The following is a 13928-nucleotide window of genomic DNA, read 5'->3' on the forward strand; positions in this document are numbered from 1 at the left end:
TCTTGATAATATTATAAAGGTTTCTACGAAGTTACAACAAAATGTAGTGTCCACGAGCAGAGATATAGACATTTGAAGAAATGGTACATAGGCGTTGTCTTAGAGAAAAAAATAAAATAAAAAATAAATAGAAGGGGTTGAGTATCCGCTTTGAAAATTGTCTTATCTTTTCTTGATAGTAAAGAAAAGGTTTCTGCAAAGTTACAACAAAATGCAGTGTCTATGAGCCGAGATATGATAACTTTAATAAATTTTATTTAATCGTCTGCTTAGAAAAAATCCTAAAATAAAAAAAAATTAAAGTAATTTTTTTTTTTTTATAATCTTTCTTGTTATTATAAATTACCTTTGTTTTCAAATTTTGACCCTATTTTATGCTTAGTAACATTAATTTTTTAGCTTTTATATCAAATTAACCTCCTTTTTTAGTTTTTAAATTTAAAAAAAAATAGAAGGGGTGGTATTTACCCTTTGGATTTTTTTCCATAGTTAGATGAACAAACGATACTAATTTGTGTAAAGTTACAAATCAATCTGTTGTTTAGAAGCAGAGATATAAAGAGTGGCTGCTAGTTTCAGCGTCATTAAATTTATTGGACCTTGTAAATCAATGAAAGAGGAACAGTATCTAGATAATTTAGACGATTGCCATTTGCACTATTATAGAATTCACTTGAAGACCCAGTTGTTCGTGCGTATTGTATGTGTTAACTTTTATTAGGTATGATTACATCTTATCACATTTTGATTTTTAAATAACGTCACATAACTAAATAATATGTTTTAGGAAGATCAAGATATTTAAACGATTTTACTTGTCGAAGTAGGCTTAAGTTTCTGGTGTCAGATAGCGAAACCCTAATCTATACTAATATTACGAAGCTGAAGAATTTGTTTGTTTGCGCTAAATCTCAGTAATTACTGGTCCGATTTAAAAAAAATCTTTCAGTGTTAGATAGCCTATTTATCGAGGAAGGCTATAGATTATCACGCTAAAACCAATAGGAGCGGAGCATCAATGAAGAATGTTTCAAAATCGGTTTTTTCTTTTCTTTTTGAGAGCTTCCCCAGTTAGCCAAACGAAATTGTTCCACGCGCACGAAGTCACGGGCAGAAACTAGTAGGTATATATATATATATATATATATATATATATATATATATCCCTTTTTTTAGTGATTCTTTTCTATCATTGTCTTTTACGAAATTCTTAACTTCCAAGTTATAAATTTTCGTCTTCAATTAGATTGAATGCACAATAAAATCGTCTAAATGTTTAAATACTTACAGAGCATTGACTCTAAACGTACAAAAATTGAACTGAAGACATACCGGAACAAATTGAATCATTTGTTTATCACGACATAACAGTAAAGATGAACATTATATACAGTCTAAACGTCTAGTTCGCTGGTAAGCTCCTTATAGTTATATCATATTACAGGATCCAACTGATAAAATTTTCTGATATGTTTTTTGATCAGAAATTTATACACAAAATTTCCATCCTGTGAAATCAAAAGCTGCAGTTAAGTAGTTGTTTAACCCCCAACCGATGGTTTGATCTCCGATTGATAAAGTATCGTAATAGTGTAACGGAACGTTACATGACTTCATATTTATTTTTAATAAAAATATCACATTATTGATTTACATCCATATATAAAAAAATATATATAATTTTTGTTTTGTCAACATTATTTTAAAGAGTATAAAAAAAAAATAAAATCAAATAGGTATTTAATGAACTAATTTACAAGAATAATTGTGTTTGCTCGCAAACGAAAAAAAAACCGACTTCAGTTACATCGAAGAGTAATACAACGTAGATCGACGAAAAAAATAGTCAAGTAACTACGCGTTATCAAAGATTACTCAAAAAGTAGTTATCAGATCTCAATAAAATTTATATGTGACCACATGATAAACATCAGCTTTTGATTAAATTAAAAATTATCAAAATCGGTACACCCAGTAAAAAGTTATTACGGATTTTCGAGAGTTTCCCTCGATTTCTCTGGGATCCCATCATCAGATCCTGGTTTCCTTATCACGGTACCAAACTAGGGATATCCCCTTTCCAAAAAAAAAAGAATTATCAAAATCGGTACATCCAGTAAAAAGTTATGCGGTATAATACAACGTAGGTCGACGAAAAAAGCGTCAAGTAAAAACGCATTATTAGATATAACTCGAAAAGTAGTTGTTAGATCGCAAATAAATTTAAATGGGACCAATTGGCACACACCACCTTTCGATTAAAACAAAATTCGTCGAAATCGGTCTACCCGGTCAAAAGTTCTGATGTAACATACATAAAAAAAAAAAAAAAAAAAAAAAAAAAATACAGTCGAATTGAGAACCTCCTCCTTTTTTGGAAGTCGGTTAAAAAGTTAAAGCGAACGTTCGATTTGTTTTCAATATAGATAATTTTATAACGGGTTCTCTCGAGCGTTGCCGAGGCGGCATGCCATCGGTCATGTCATTCGGCGTTAGACTGCGAGGTAGTTGTTAATACGTAATGAACTTTGAACTACGAGAATATTAATTTGCCTATTTCTTTTGTAAAACGCGTTAATAAGATTAATCTGGATCCTGATTCAATATTAATATAATCAGCATAATAATCAATTGGAAATACACTGGAGAAATCCCCGTCTTAGGGTAAGTTTTATTATCACAATTATTTGTTTTAAAAAAAACCTTTTTATTATTACATTAGTATATATGTAAACATTCTGTTCAGCTTGTGTGAGCTTTAAATAATAGTTATCCTTAAGATTATTTGACTTAATAGATATTATTTAAACAGTTAATATACATATATTTTTATTTGTCTACCTTCAAGCTTTCATACCGCAGTAAAAAAAAAAAAAATTGTTTTGTAATTAGATTTTATGCATTGTTGTAATTGTTTTTATTTCTTAAATGTAATTTAAGTTCTGTCGCCCTTCCACGACAATTCCGCTACCACGGTAGGTGGCAGACGCTCCTCTTGGGGCATCGTGGAAGGGCCTCCGGACAATGACGAAGGATAGTGGACTAAGGCGGGAAAACATAACATTCCAGGGACCCTGCTCCGCATTGCGAAGACCCTACTCCGCATTGTCTCCACTCTCCACCCGCTTGCCACGCGAAGACCCTGCTCCGCATTGTCTCCACCCGCTTGTCACGCGAAGACCCTCGCCTTGTTCCACGGTTGCCAGGGGAGTAGTCCATCAATCCCTTGAATGGCAGTATCATTTTATTTAAGGCCATTATACCACGTCCCTTACAAATTTGTGTCTCATTGCGACAATAGAATTGACTGTAAGTAGTTGTTTAACAGAAATAAGGCAATAGATTCTCTATTTTGTATTTGGTACCCACTTGCGTCATTGCTAAAGTTATTTTTATTTAACGACTTGTCAGTTTTTTGCGGGTCATCGATAAAGCGTGACGCGGTTAAAATAGAGTAACGGTCGCTTTAAATTGGAGATTTCTTTCGCGAAGTTACTTTTTACCACAGCCTTAGCTGTAATTTTAGACTGAAAGTGACTTTGCTACGTTACAATCTACCCTTCTATTTTGTTTTTACCGTTTTTATATATTTAATTGATTATGTTTTGCGGATCGAACATATTTTTGTTGATTTGGTTTAAATATAAATATAAAGACGACAAATGAGGTAATGGTCACAGGGACTCGCTGTCGTACTAGCGGTCGCTGTATCGATACTCGTTGTTGACAAATGTTTCACTTATATTTGTACATGTTTGTTGTGGCTTATTGTACATGGTAGTTTATTTCCGGACCCTTGAAGCTTAAGATTTATTTTAAACTAGCTTTTACCCGCGGCTTCGCTAGCATTGATTTTTTTTAAATAAAAAAGTATCATGTGTTACTTCTAATACCTCCAAGAATATGTGTACAAAGTTTCACGATGACCGGTTAAGTAGTTTTCGCTTAAAAGCGTAACAAACAAACTTACATTCACATTTATAATATTAGTAGGGATATAGACTTGATGTTATGAAATAAAAATATTGATAAGGTAATTACAATTTACATTTACTTATTAATAATAAATATTTACGATTTACGTTTTAAATAACTGACACAGTTTTTTAAATATCAGTTTGACCGCGTTTTGTGATCAGAATTGTATAATAATCTATAAATTGTTAACCATAAAATTTTGTTTCTTCTGCGATTTGCAAACGATTTACCTATGTGGGTTACCATAATTTGTCTGCATTGCTTTTTATATGTATGATTGTAACAGAAAATAGTGTCGTCATAACAAATATATACAGACAATGTAATAAAAATAGTGGTTTGGCTTCTATTTTATTAAAATATTATCTTCATTAAAATACCAATTTATTTATCCTAAATATCTCTCACGTGCAAATGTCGACCGGTACAAACTTTATTATGTCTACAGATTAATTATAGTAGTGTTAAAAGTTACCCAACTGTACAAATTGGAAACAAAGCAACAGTAATTATTAAATAATAGTTTTATTGTTATTGTAATGTATTTTGTATTTGTAAATTTAGAAAAGTGTTCATTATTTGTTCCAGCGATTTGTTATGATTTGTTTCGTAAAACGGTTATTGATTTTGTATTTCACGTCGACGATTTTGTAAATATTTGATTATGTAAACGAAAATTATTTGTAAAGCGTGCAATCAATTTAGTACGGCGAAGCCGAATTACCGCATGATTGTTTGTTCGATCGCGAAATCCTTGTCGATAACACCTCTATTATGTGTTGCTTTGGTGTCGGTTTGTTGACGTTGAACTTGTTATTTTTAGGTGAACTTTAACAACACAAACATAAATAACAAACATGTACTATAATACGTATATGTATATGTATATGTTAAGTAAGTAAATAGATACTTCACACTCATCTTTGTTGAGATTCAACACAACACGAACACCTAGAACACGACAAAAATGTTTTTTATTTTCGTTTTTTTTTTTTGGAAACTATTAATTGCTTTTAATAATGAATGTATTAAAAAACATTAATTAATCAATTTTCCACTGACAACATTCTTTCACTTGCGGGGATTAACCCGCGATCGCTAGTGCAGAGTAGTCAATTTACTTTGACCCTAAAAACGTTTAATAAATAGTTATTTAGAATAAATCCATTGATTTTCCTTCATGTTGACTTTGTACTGTCGCTCAAGAGATAGATTAATATTCAAGAGCTCTTGTCCGAGTGCCCTTGATTGAAAATTTAGATGAAATCGATATTAAAATCAGTCGTTAAATCTGCGCTTAATTACTTGATTGCTGTTCTGAATAAATATTGTACGCCATTACTTCAAAGAAAATTAGACCTCATCTCATGGAATATAGAAATAATTTCATTTGAAGCTTCATTTTCATGTTTATTATATTATTACGAGAAATCGTTCGAATATTCCAATTGTTCTTTTAAATCAAGAGAAACGAAAAAGTGGAAAGTCTTAAATAAAGTAATAAAGTATTTGTGTGTTAAAAGTAGCTGTCAAGACTGTAGGCAGTTCTTTACAAATAATGTAACGTTTTTTTATTAAAATTATTAATAAAAAGGATGTTTATTGTTTGATATAAAATTGGAAAACTTTATTATCGTAGTAATTCGTGGCCACGCTTATAAAATACTAGCTTCTGCGCGCGACTTCGTCTGCGTGGAACAGAGGCGCGCGCAATACTTGATCATTATTTTGCTGCGATGTTATTTTAAAACTGCGATATCTCCTGAGATACTCATTGAAATCGAATTATGTAAAAGGCTACTTTGTTTAAAATTAAATACTTGTAATGAATAACGTATTTATTTAGATAAGGATTAATATCGTGTTTATAAAAACATCTTCGCAAATAATGCATTATTTTAGAACTAACTTGGTTAGCATAAAAAAGGTTATAGCGAGCCAACCTTAAAAGATAGATATATGCTGTCGCGGACTTTTTTTTAGAACTTTTAAAGACGATCAATTCTGTCATACATGATTTTTGCGAAACTTTAACTGTTTTCACAGCGCACGTAGCGGAAGCTCTCAAAAGGAAAAAAGAACCCCCGATTTTGAAACATTCTTCATTGATGCTCCGCTCCTTTTGGTCTTAGCGTGATGATATATAGTCTATAACCTGTAGTTTCTGAGATTAGCAAACTATTCAGCTTTATAATATTAGTATAGATTATAAACTTTTGGTCATATCTGTCCTAATGTACGGTAATGTAAAGCTTATATTTTATTATTTGTAAATAATTTTTCCAAGTATGTATTTTCAACGGACAAGCAAGTGTAGCATGCAAGCAAGCAAGTACTGTGCCCTTAACGGCAAACTTAAAAAAAAAGGTAAAATAGATCATCATTATGCGTAAGTCTAAACGAGCGTAAACAAAATTTTATTGCAAAGTCTCACCGTTCATTCAGTCCCATTTATCAGTTTCGTCATCGTTTTTATTATACCTAGTTGTTATTAAGGTTATCTCTTGCAGATTATTGTTATTGTAGGAACATCCATACGATTCATCGATGTATATACTCTGATACGTAAAAATATTTGGTATTCATTTTATAAAATTACTTTTAAATTATCATTGTGGAATTTAATGGTTAAGTTATTATAGTTGTGGAAATCCACTACGTAAGAACTGAGGAAAATTGTAGAAACATAACCCTGTTCGTGCCGAAGCAATTACGTTTTGACGCAAAATAAATAAAGCATGAGAGGTATTAAAAAAACATTAAACATTAAAAAGTAGGTATACAATTATAATTCGATTCTGCAGCCACGCCATCGTCTTCGCGAAACATAGTATAACAGTAGAGTAATCACCGTCAGAGTTGGTGTTTTACTATGTCATTAATAACTCATCTTATATACCTATTAACTAAACACGGGTTGTCGACCTTTTACTTTTTATATTTTATTTCACCCTTATGACAGATGTAAAAACTTTTATAAACCAACATTTTCTAAAAAAAAATCGTAATTAAAACTGTAAATCCCTGAAGTTATTTTTTAAATATAATACTAATAGTATATATAATTGTGCAATATACGTATAGCCGACAGGTCAATGATCTTTGTCATCATTTCTTGGCAATAATTAAAAAAAAAAAAAACTACCGGAAGGATGAATCATTAATCATGTCCGTGTCAATGATTTTATAATATTACTTTTGCATATTTAACGTAGCCAATTAGCATACAATTAGCGTTACATTCTTTAATTGTATTTTAGTAGGATGTAAAATTGTAAATGACCTACATATTTCTAGCGATGTCCTCTTTTATTAGAAAGAAATTTAGGACATAGGTGTATGTAGGTACCTATATTTCAATAAAGCATACTATTCATAGTTATTGTAGCATTCTACACATAAGTAAGTTGTTTCTCTTTGAATTTTGGTGGCGCGGGTATACGAAATTCTAAGCGGCGATTTAGTGGACTGTATATTTTTTTGTTTGCTCGATCCCACAGGTAAATGGGACGTAGGGACTTTGGAATTATGGAGGAAGGGAAACTGACCTTTGCAAGCTTCTTCTTAAATGGCCGCCGCCGCTGTCCTTCGGGCACACGACGAGCGCAGTAACACTTTGTCCAGGGCTGATACAGTCTTCTTCCCTTCACTTACACAACTCCCAAAGCGGATAATTATAGATTTACGGTAGGCAATATTAATCAGACGGCACAAAACTACGTAGGTTTACAAAACAAATTAGCGGGCGCGGCGCGGTGCATTCGATGCGCTATTATATATATTGACAGCAAAAGGTCCGAAGAAAAAACGAAGATCCACGACGTCACTCGATGAGTTTACGAATTGATGCAGAGCTATGAAGTTGCACTTGCAATGTTCACTATAGGTCAGGGGATAGACAGCGGGCGGGATTTTTAAATGGATTGTGGATCGAGCATTATTTATTTCTTGATTAATCAAAGTTAACGCGCTGGCGCGTCCATGCCCCCGGGGTTGAAGTGCTACCTTCAAAGAAACTACGACGCGGAGTTTACGAGATTTAGAAACAAAATACGAAATCTAATCTAAATTATTATGACTAATAAAACCAAATAAGAATAACCTAACCTAACCTACGCGGAATGACTACAACTAATTACTGTTTAGGTAGTGGACAAAGACGCACTACAGGACGCAAATACGTTCCTGTAGCGGTACGAACGCGAACAATACGCGTGACACCATTCGATCCAGGGAAGACTTCCTCAACTACCCCTAACGGCCAGTGAAGTGGCGGTGCATTATCGACTATAATTATTACCACATCCCCCTTAGCGATCGGATTGGTTGGAGTGTTCCATTTATTTCGAGTCTGTAGTGTATGTAAGTAGTCAGCCTTCCATCGTTTCCAGAACGACTGAACAAGTTTATCGATCAATTCTTGACGCGAAAGCAAATGTAACGGACCTTCTTCCATCTCCTGAGCCGGTAAGTATTTTAAAGGGGTGAGGGTGAGAAAGTGAGCCGGTGTCAACGCGAGAGATTCCGATGGATCGTTCGATAGTGTGCGGCACAATGGACGAGAGTTCATGACTGCCTCGATTTGAGCAAGCACAGTACTGAACTCCTCCAAGGTCAGAATTTGGTCGCCTATCACCCGATATAAATGAGCTTTGAGACTTTTAATGTTGGCCTCCCAATTGCCACCAAAATGACAAGCAGTTGGAACGTTCAGTGACCATTCGATACGGTTTTCTGCAAGTATGTGACCAAATTCAGACCTGAAGTGTTTTGACATTAAAAAGTCGTGCAATTCAGATAGCGTGCGCTTAGCACATACGTAATTCGTCGCATTATCAGAGTGCACGCGAGCGACGAGGCCTCGGCGCGCCTGAAAGCGTTTAAATGCTCCGAGGAAGCTAGCTGTGCTTAAATCGCTCGCAACTTCTATATGTACTGCGCGAGTGGTTAAGCACACGAATAGACAAACGTATGCCTTTGCTGGTCGAATTCCGCGGCCGCGAGATATAGTCACTTTAAAGGGGCCTGCGTAATCAGTGCCAGTGTGCAAAAAAGGCTTAACGGCTGGCGTAACTCGACACGAGCGGTGATCTGCCATTTCCGGAAGATTTGGTTTAGCGCGGAGTCTAAAGCAGGGTAGACATTTGTGTACCCGGCTTCGAATTAAATTGCGAGCGGATAAAATCCAATATCTCTGACGGAGTATGGACATCAACAAATCTGGACCGGCATGGCAATTGACTTTATGATGATAATCAACCAGAAGATCTAATATATGACCCTTTCGCGGCAGAATGATCGGATGTTTTGTATCGAAGCTTATATCGGCGTTTCTCAAACGACCTCCAACTCTTATGATTTTATCCTGAAGGAAAGGTTTGAGGCGTTGAAACATTGGGCTGCAATATTTGCATGATTGTAAATTGGCGATTTCGTCTGCGAAGTAAGAGTGCTGTATTTCACGCAAAATCAAATTTTCAGCGTAATCCAGATCCGATGCAGTCACTGTTTCACGACGCGGTAGCAGCTTAGCGAAACGACAAACGTAAACTACACAACGTAAAAACTTCGACCATGATGAGAAGCGATCTGCGAGCGAAATTATTAGATTTCCTTCTCTGCCTTCTGCAGCGAGAAGAACATGTTTCTTTTCTTCCGGAGGCTGTGACACCGTAGAAGGATTGAAAGCGGTAACCGGCCAAAGATTTGGATCCGTTTCAAGCCACTCAGGGCCAGAGAACCAAAGCGGGTGATCAATTATTTGTGCGGGTGTAAGACCTCGCGACAAACAATCGGCGGGATTTTCAGTGCCTTGCACATGAAAAAAAGTTTGAACGGGAAACTCATTTTGAATTTTGGTGACCCTGTTGGCCACAAAAGTGTCCCAACGATGAGGTGAGGAATGCACCCAGCACAATGCCACCGTTGAATCCGAAAAAGCGAGAACGCGGTCGATATTAATGCGGTTGTTGCAGGCTTCAACTACCCTTGTAATTAAGCTGCTTAGTGTAAGGATCGCACAAAGCTCCAATCGCGCTAGTGATACGACTTTACGAGGCGAGACTTTAGATTTAGCAGTTATCAAAAATACTGAATTCCTGCGAAGGCCTCTGCCGTCTTTTACGTGGAAGTAAACTACTCCTCCATAGGCCTTTTCGCTCGCGTCCGCGAACCCCACGATTGTTACGATATCACCAGTGACGATGCCTACATGCCGTGGAATTTTCAATTCACTTAGCGAGGGTAGTTCCTTCTTGAAACGGGACCACTGTTCAATAATATGTTCAGGAGTTACATCGTCCCAATCACATTCGCACAACCAAAGTTGTTTGATAAGAAGCTTTGCGTATAAGACGACGGGAGCAACGAAACCCATGACGTCCCATATTCTAGCGACACATGACAAAATTGTACGTTTAGTACATGATTCAGCGGGAACACTAATCTTAAGACTGAAATAGTCTGTAGCGGGTGACCAACATAAGCCGAGTACCTTATGTGGTTCAGAATCGTCGAATTCTTTAACTGCGGAAAGACGATGAGACAGCGGAATTGCGTCTAAAACCTTTTGTGAATTACTCATCCACTTCACAAGGTCAAACTGACCAGCTTTCAGGAGAGCAATCACTTCGGCAGCGGTGGAGATAGCATCGTGTTCACTATCGACGCTGTAGACGAAGTCGTCCATATACAATCCCGTATCTACGGTTTCTTTAGCGCGTGGGTATGAAGCACCTTCATCTAAAAGGAGTTGCTTCACTGTACGCAGAGCATGAAACGGACTTGACTTAAGTCCGAAACAAACGCGGTTAAATTCATAGACCTTTAAAGGTTCTTGCGGGGAAAAGCGATACAAAATGCGTTGAAACCTTCGATCGCATGGACGAATTCCAATGCAAAGGAACATTTGACGTATGTCAGCGGAAAGAGCGATACCATATAAGCGGAAATTAACGATAATATTGAATAAGTTGCCCTGCAGATTCTGACCATTGTACAGAATGTCATTGAGGGAAACTTGTGTGGTTGTTTTGGAACTAGCGTCCAGAACCACGCGCAATTTAGAGGTCAACTTGTCTTCCCTTATGACCCCATGATGCGAAATCGTGTACGATGGCAAACTCTGCGTTGCCTCCGTGTCCGGGGATGCGCGGGAGATATATCCTTTGTCTAGATATTCCAGGATCACGCTGTCGTAGGCCTCTTTAAGCTTAGGCGACGCTAACATTTTGCGCTCTAAGCAAAAGAAGCGGGTTTTAGCCTTTTTAAGAGAATCGCCTAACGACAGTACGTCACCCTTAAAAGGGAGTGCGACCACGTACCGTCCGTCCGCTTCGCGAGTGGTCGTGTTGCTATAAATTTCTTCACACGCCGTGTCGTCTGGACTTAATGCTTTCGGTGCGTTCACCTCTTCCATCTGCCAGAATTTACGCACGGCGGTGTCTAGAGGATCTGTAGCACAACAGTAAGAAACCATCGCGCAACTGTCAATACGAACAGGAGCAGAGCCGACGATAACGTAGCCTAACACCGTTTCCAGAGCTAGCGGCGAGGTAAGATCAGATTGACCTTGAACCTTACGTGACAACAAGAGATGCGGAAATATTGAGGCTCCAACCAGCAGATCAATGTCTCCTGGAATGAAGTAAGTGTCGTCTGCCAAAGGTAAATTATTGAAATTTATTAAATTCGCAATATTTACGGGGGCTGTGGGCAAGCGTTCTGTGACCTTGTCTACAACGAGCGAGTCTATGTCGAAACAAACGCTGAGATCGAACCTAGAAAAGAACCTTATCGAAACTGAGCCTTGAATCGGTTTGGTTGTACCTCCAATCCCTTTAACTACCGAACAGCTTGGATTCTTACTTGCTTGTAACCCTAACCGTTCGCATAAACTACGACTGACGAAGTTACTCTGTGAAGCACTGTCCAATAATGCGCGCACAGAATATTCTTTCCCTTTGGCATCGAAGACAATAACGCGTGCGGTGGCGAGCAGCACCGTAGTTGGTGAGCGAGAGATATTAGAACTCGACAATGAACAAATCGATACGTCATTGGAGCGTGCGGGCGAATCTGAAGATTGTGACTTACTGGTGTCGTTGCCAGCAGTGCTGGTAGTAGCAGGATGGTGCACGGTAGCACCGGGCGCCTTCTGCGAAGGAGTGGCACTAGAAGACGCGGAATTTACAAATGCGGAATTTGCGGAATTTACATTAGCGGAATTCCTGTGGATCATACTGTGATGAGGAGATGCACACCAGCGACACCGCGACTTACTGGAACAAGAAGCTAGCCGGTGGTTCCCAAAACAATTTATACAAAGGTTGTTCGCCTTAACAAACTTGAAACGATCTTTAACAGACATCTTATGAAAAGCGGAACAATTATAAAGATGCTCGTGTTGTGAATTACATAGCGAGCAGAAAGTCTGTACAGCCGTAGTCGCGGTAGTGGTATATGTATGCGTCGACTTGGGCGGTTTGTGTGGCTTAGAAGCCGTATCCGCTTTTCGTTCAGCACCTTTCGGAACATCCTGTTTCCCAGAAGTGCGTTGTAATACCTTAATGTGTTCGCGGAGGAAAGCAACAAAATCGTCATACAAAGGTATGTCGCTATTATGTTTATTTAACTCGAAGAGGCGGACAGTTTCCGGATCTAACTTCTTTTGAGCGAGATATAAAAATAAGAAGTCAGCCAGATTGTCTAAATTTAAATTTTTAAGCGCGGCAACCGACGATGCAAAAGTGTCCAAAAAATTTTCAAGGTTGGTCGGAGTCGCGTTTGACATCGCCTTAATATTATAAATTTGATCTAAGTACGAAGTTGCCAAAAAACGTTTATCTTCAAATTTATCAACTAACGTTTTGAAAATTAGTTGATAATTTTCCGCGGATGGCGTGATTCCAGCGCAGGCCAATTTGGCCTTTCCGGATAATTTCCCCATAAGGTAGTATAACTTTTCGGCGTCGGTAAGAGTCTGGTTCTCATGTATAATTGTTCTGAAGTTTGTATAAAACAGACTCCATGCCTTCAAGTCGCAACCATCGAACGATACCAATTGAATCGGAGGTAAGTAAGGTTTCAGTCTTCGCGGATCATCATCCTTTGCAATTTTATCACCTCCCGTATACTCAGAGACTAAACGCTTAACTCGGCTGTATAGGCGTTCAAATGACGTTAGGCTACCGAACTCCGGTTTCGCTGAAGGGTTTAGCAATAATAAGCGACTGTTATAGTCTTCCACTATTTTGTTAAATTCGGAACGCAATGTGTCTATGTTAGAACTAGCGTCGAGGAAGTCCTCCCGTAATGAAGGTCTAGTACTAACATTTTTTGACATATCAAAAATTTCTTGTAGATAGCTAAATATCGCATTGCGTTTTTGCTCCATTATAACTAATTGAGTATCAAAACTACACTTATTTTCGGAATTCTCTGTCGTTTTGTTACTCTTTGACATGTTTACTAAGTACTAAGAAACGAAATATAACGATTGTAAGTTTTAAAAATTATTGTAATACGCGAGAAATGTTTGTTACGGCGTAAAGTTATTACTTATTAGTTAAGTAGCTAAAGTTATAAACTTCGGTTAAAGTGAAAGGGAGCGGTTGACAAGCCGCGGTACTCGAATCGATAAACAGATGTATTCTTTTATTTCACGTACGTAATTACGTAATTTAGACGATATATTTAATCAATAGACTAATTAATATCTAAGCGGGAGACAATTACTTATGTAAAATAACTAATATTACGATGAATATGTTACGTATGGCCTATGTAGGTACTTAACAAATCAATATAAAATTACCTTATTTCCTAAGCAATGCGGACGAACGAAATTAATTTATTTTAGAAACAAGATAATATGATGCGCGTGTATGGTACAGTCTGTGTGAGTGAGAGACGACATGTGAGGGAAGGTTATGAGGGAAACCAAACCCAAT

At 37.0% G+C, this 13928-nt stretch overlaps 1 protein-coding gene across 1 annotated transcript; it reads right to left on the minus strand.

Moving 5' to 3' along the window:
* Positions 1-8113: 8113 nt before the first annotated feature.
* Positions 8114-13441, minus strand: LOC123659236. Its single transcript, XM_045594485.1, has one exon. It carries the CDS (start codon positions 13439-13441, stop codon positions 8114-8116), a length of 5328 nt encoding a protein of 1775 aa, XP_045450441.1.
* Between the last annotated feature and the right edge of the window lie 487 nt (positions 13442-13928).

Source organism: Melitaea cinxia, chromosome 13, assembly GCF_905220565.1.
Source record: "Melitaea cinxia chromosome 13, ilMelCinx1.1, whole genome shotgun sequence".
In the NCBI taxonomy this organism is placed as follows: Eukaryota; Metazoa; Arthropoda; class Insecta; order Lepidoptera; family Nymphalidae; genus Melitaea; species Melitaea cinxia.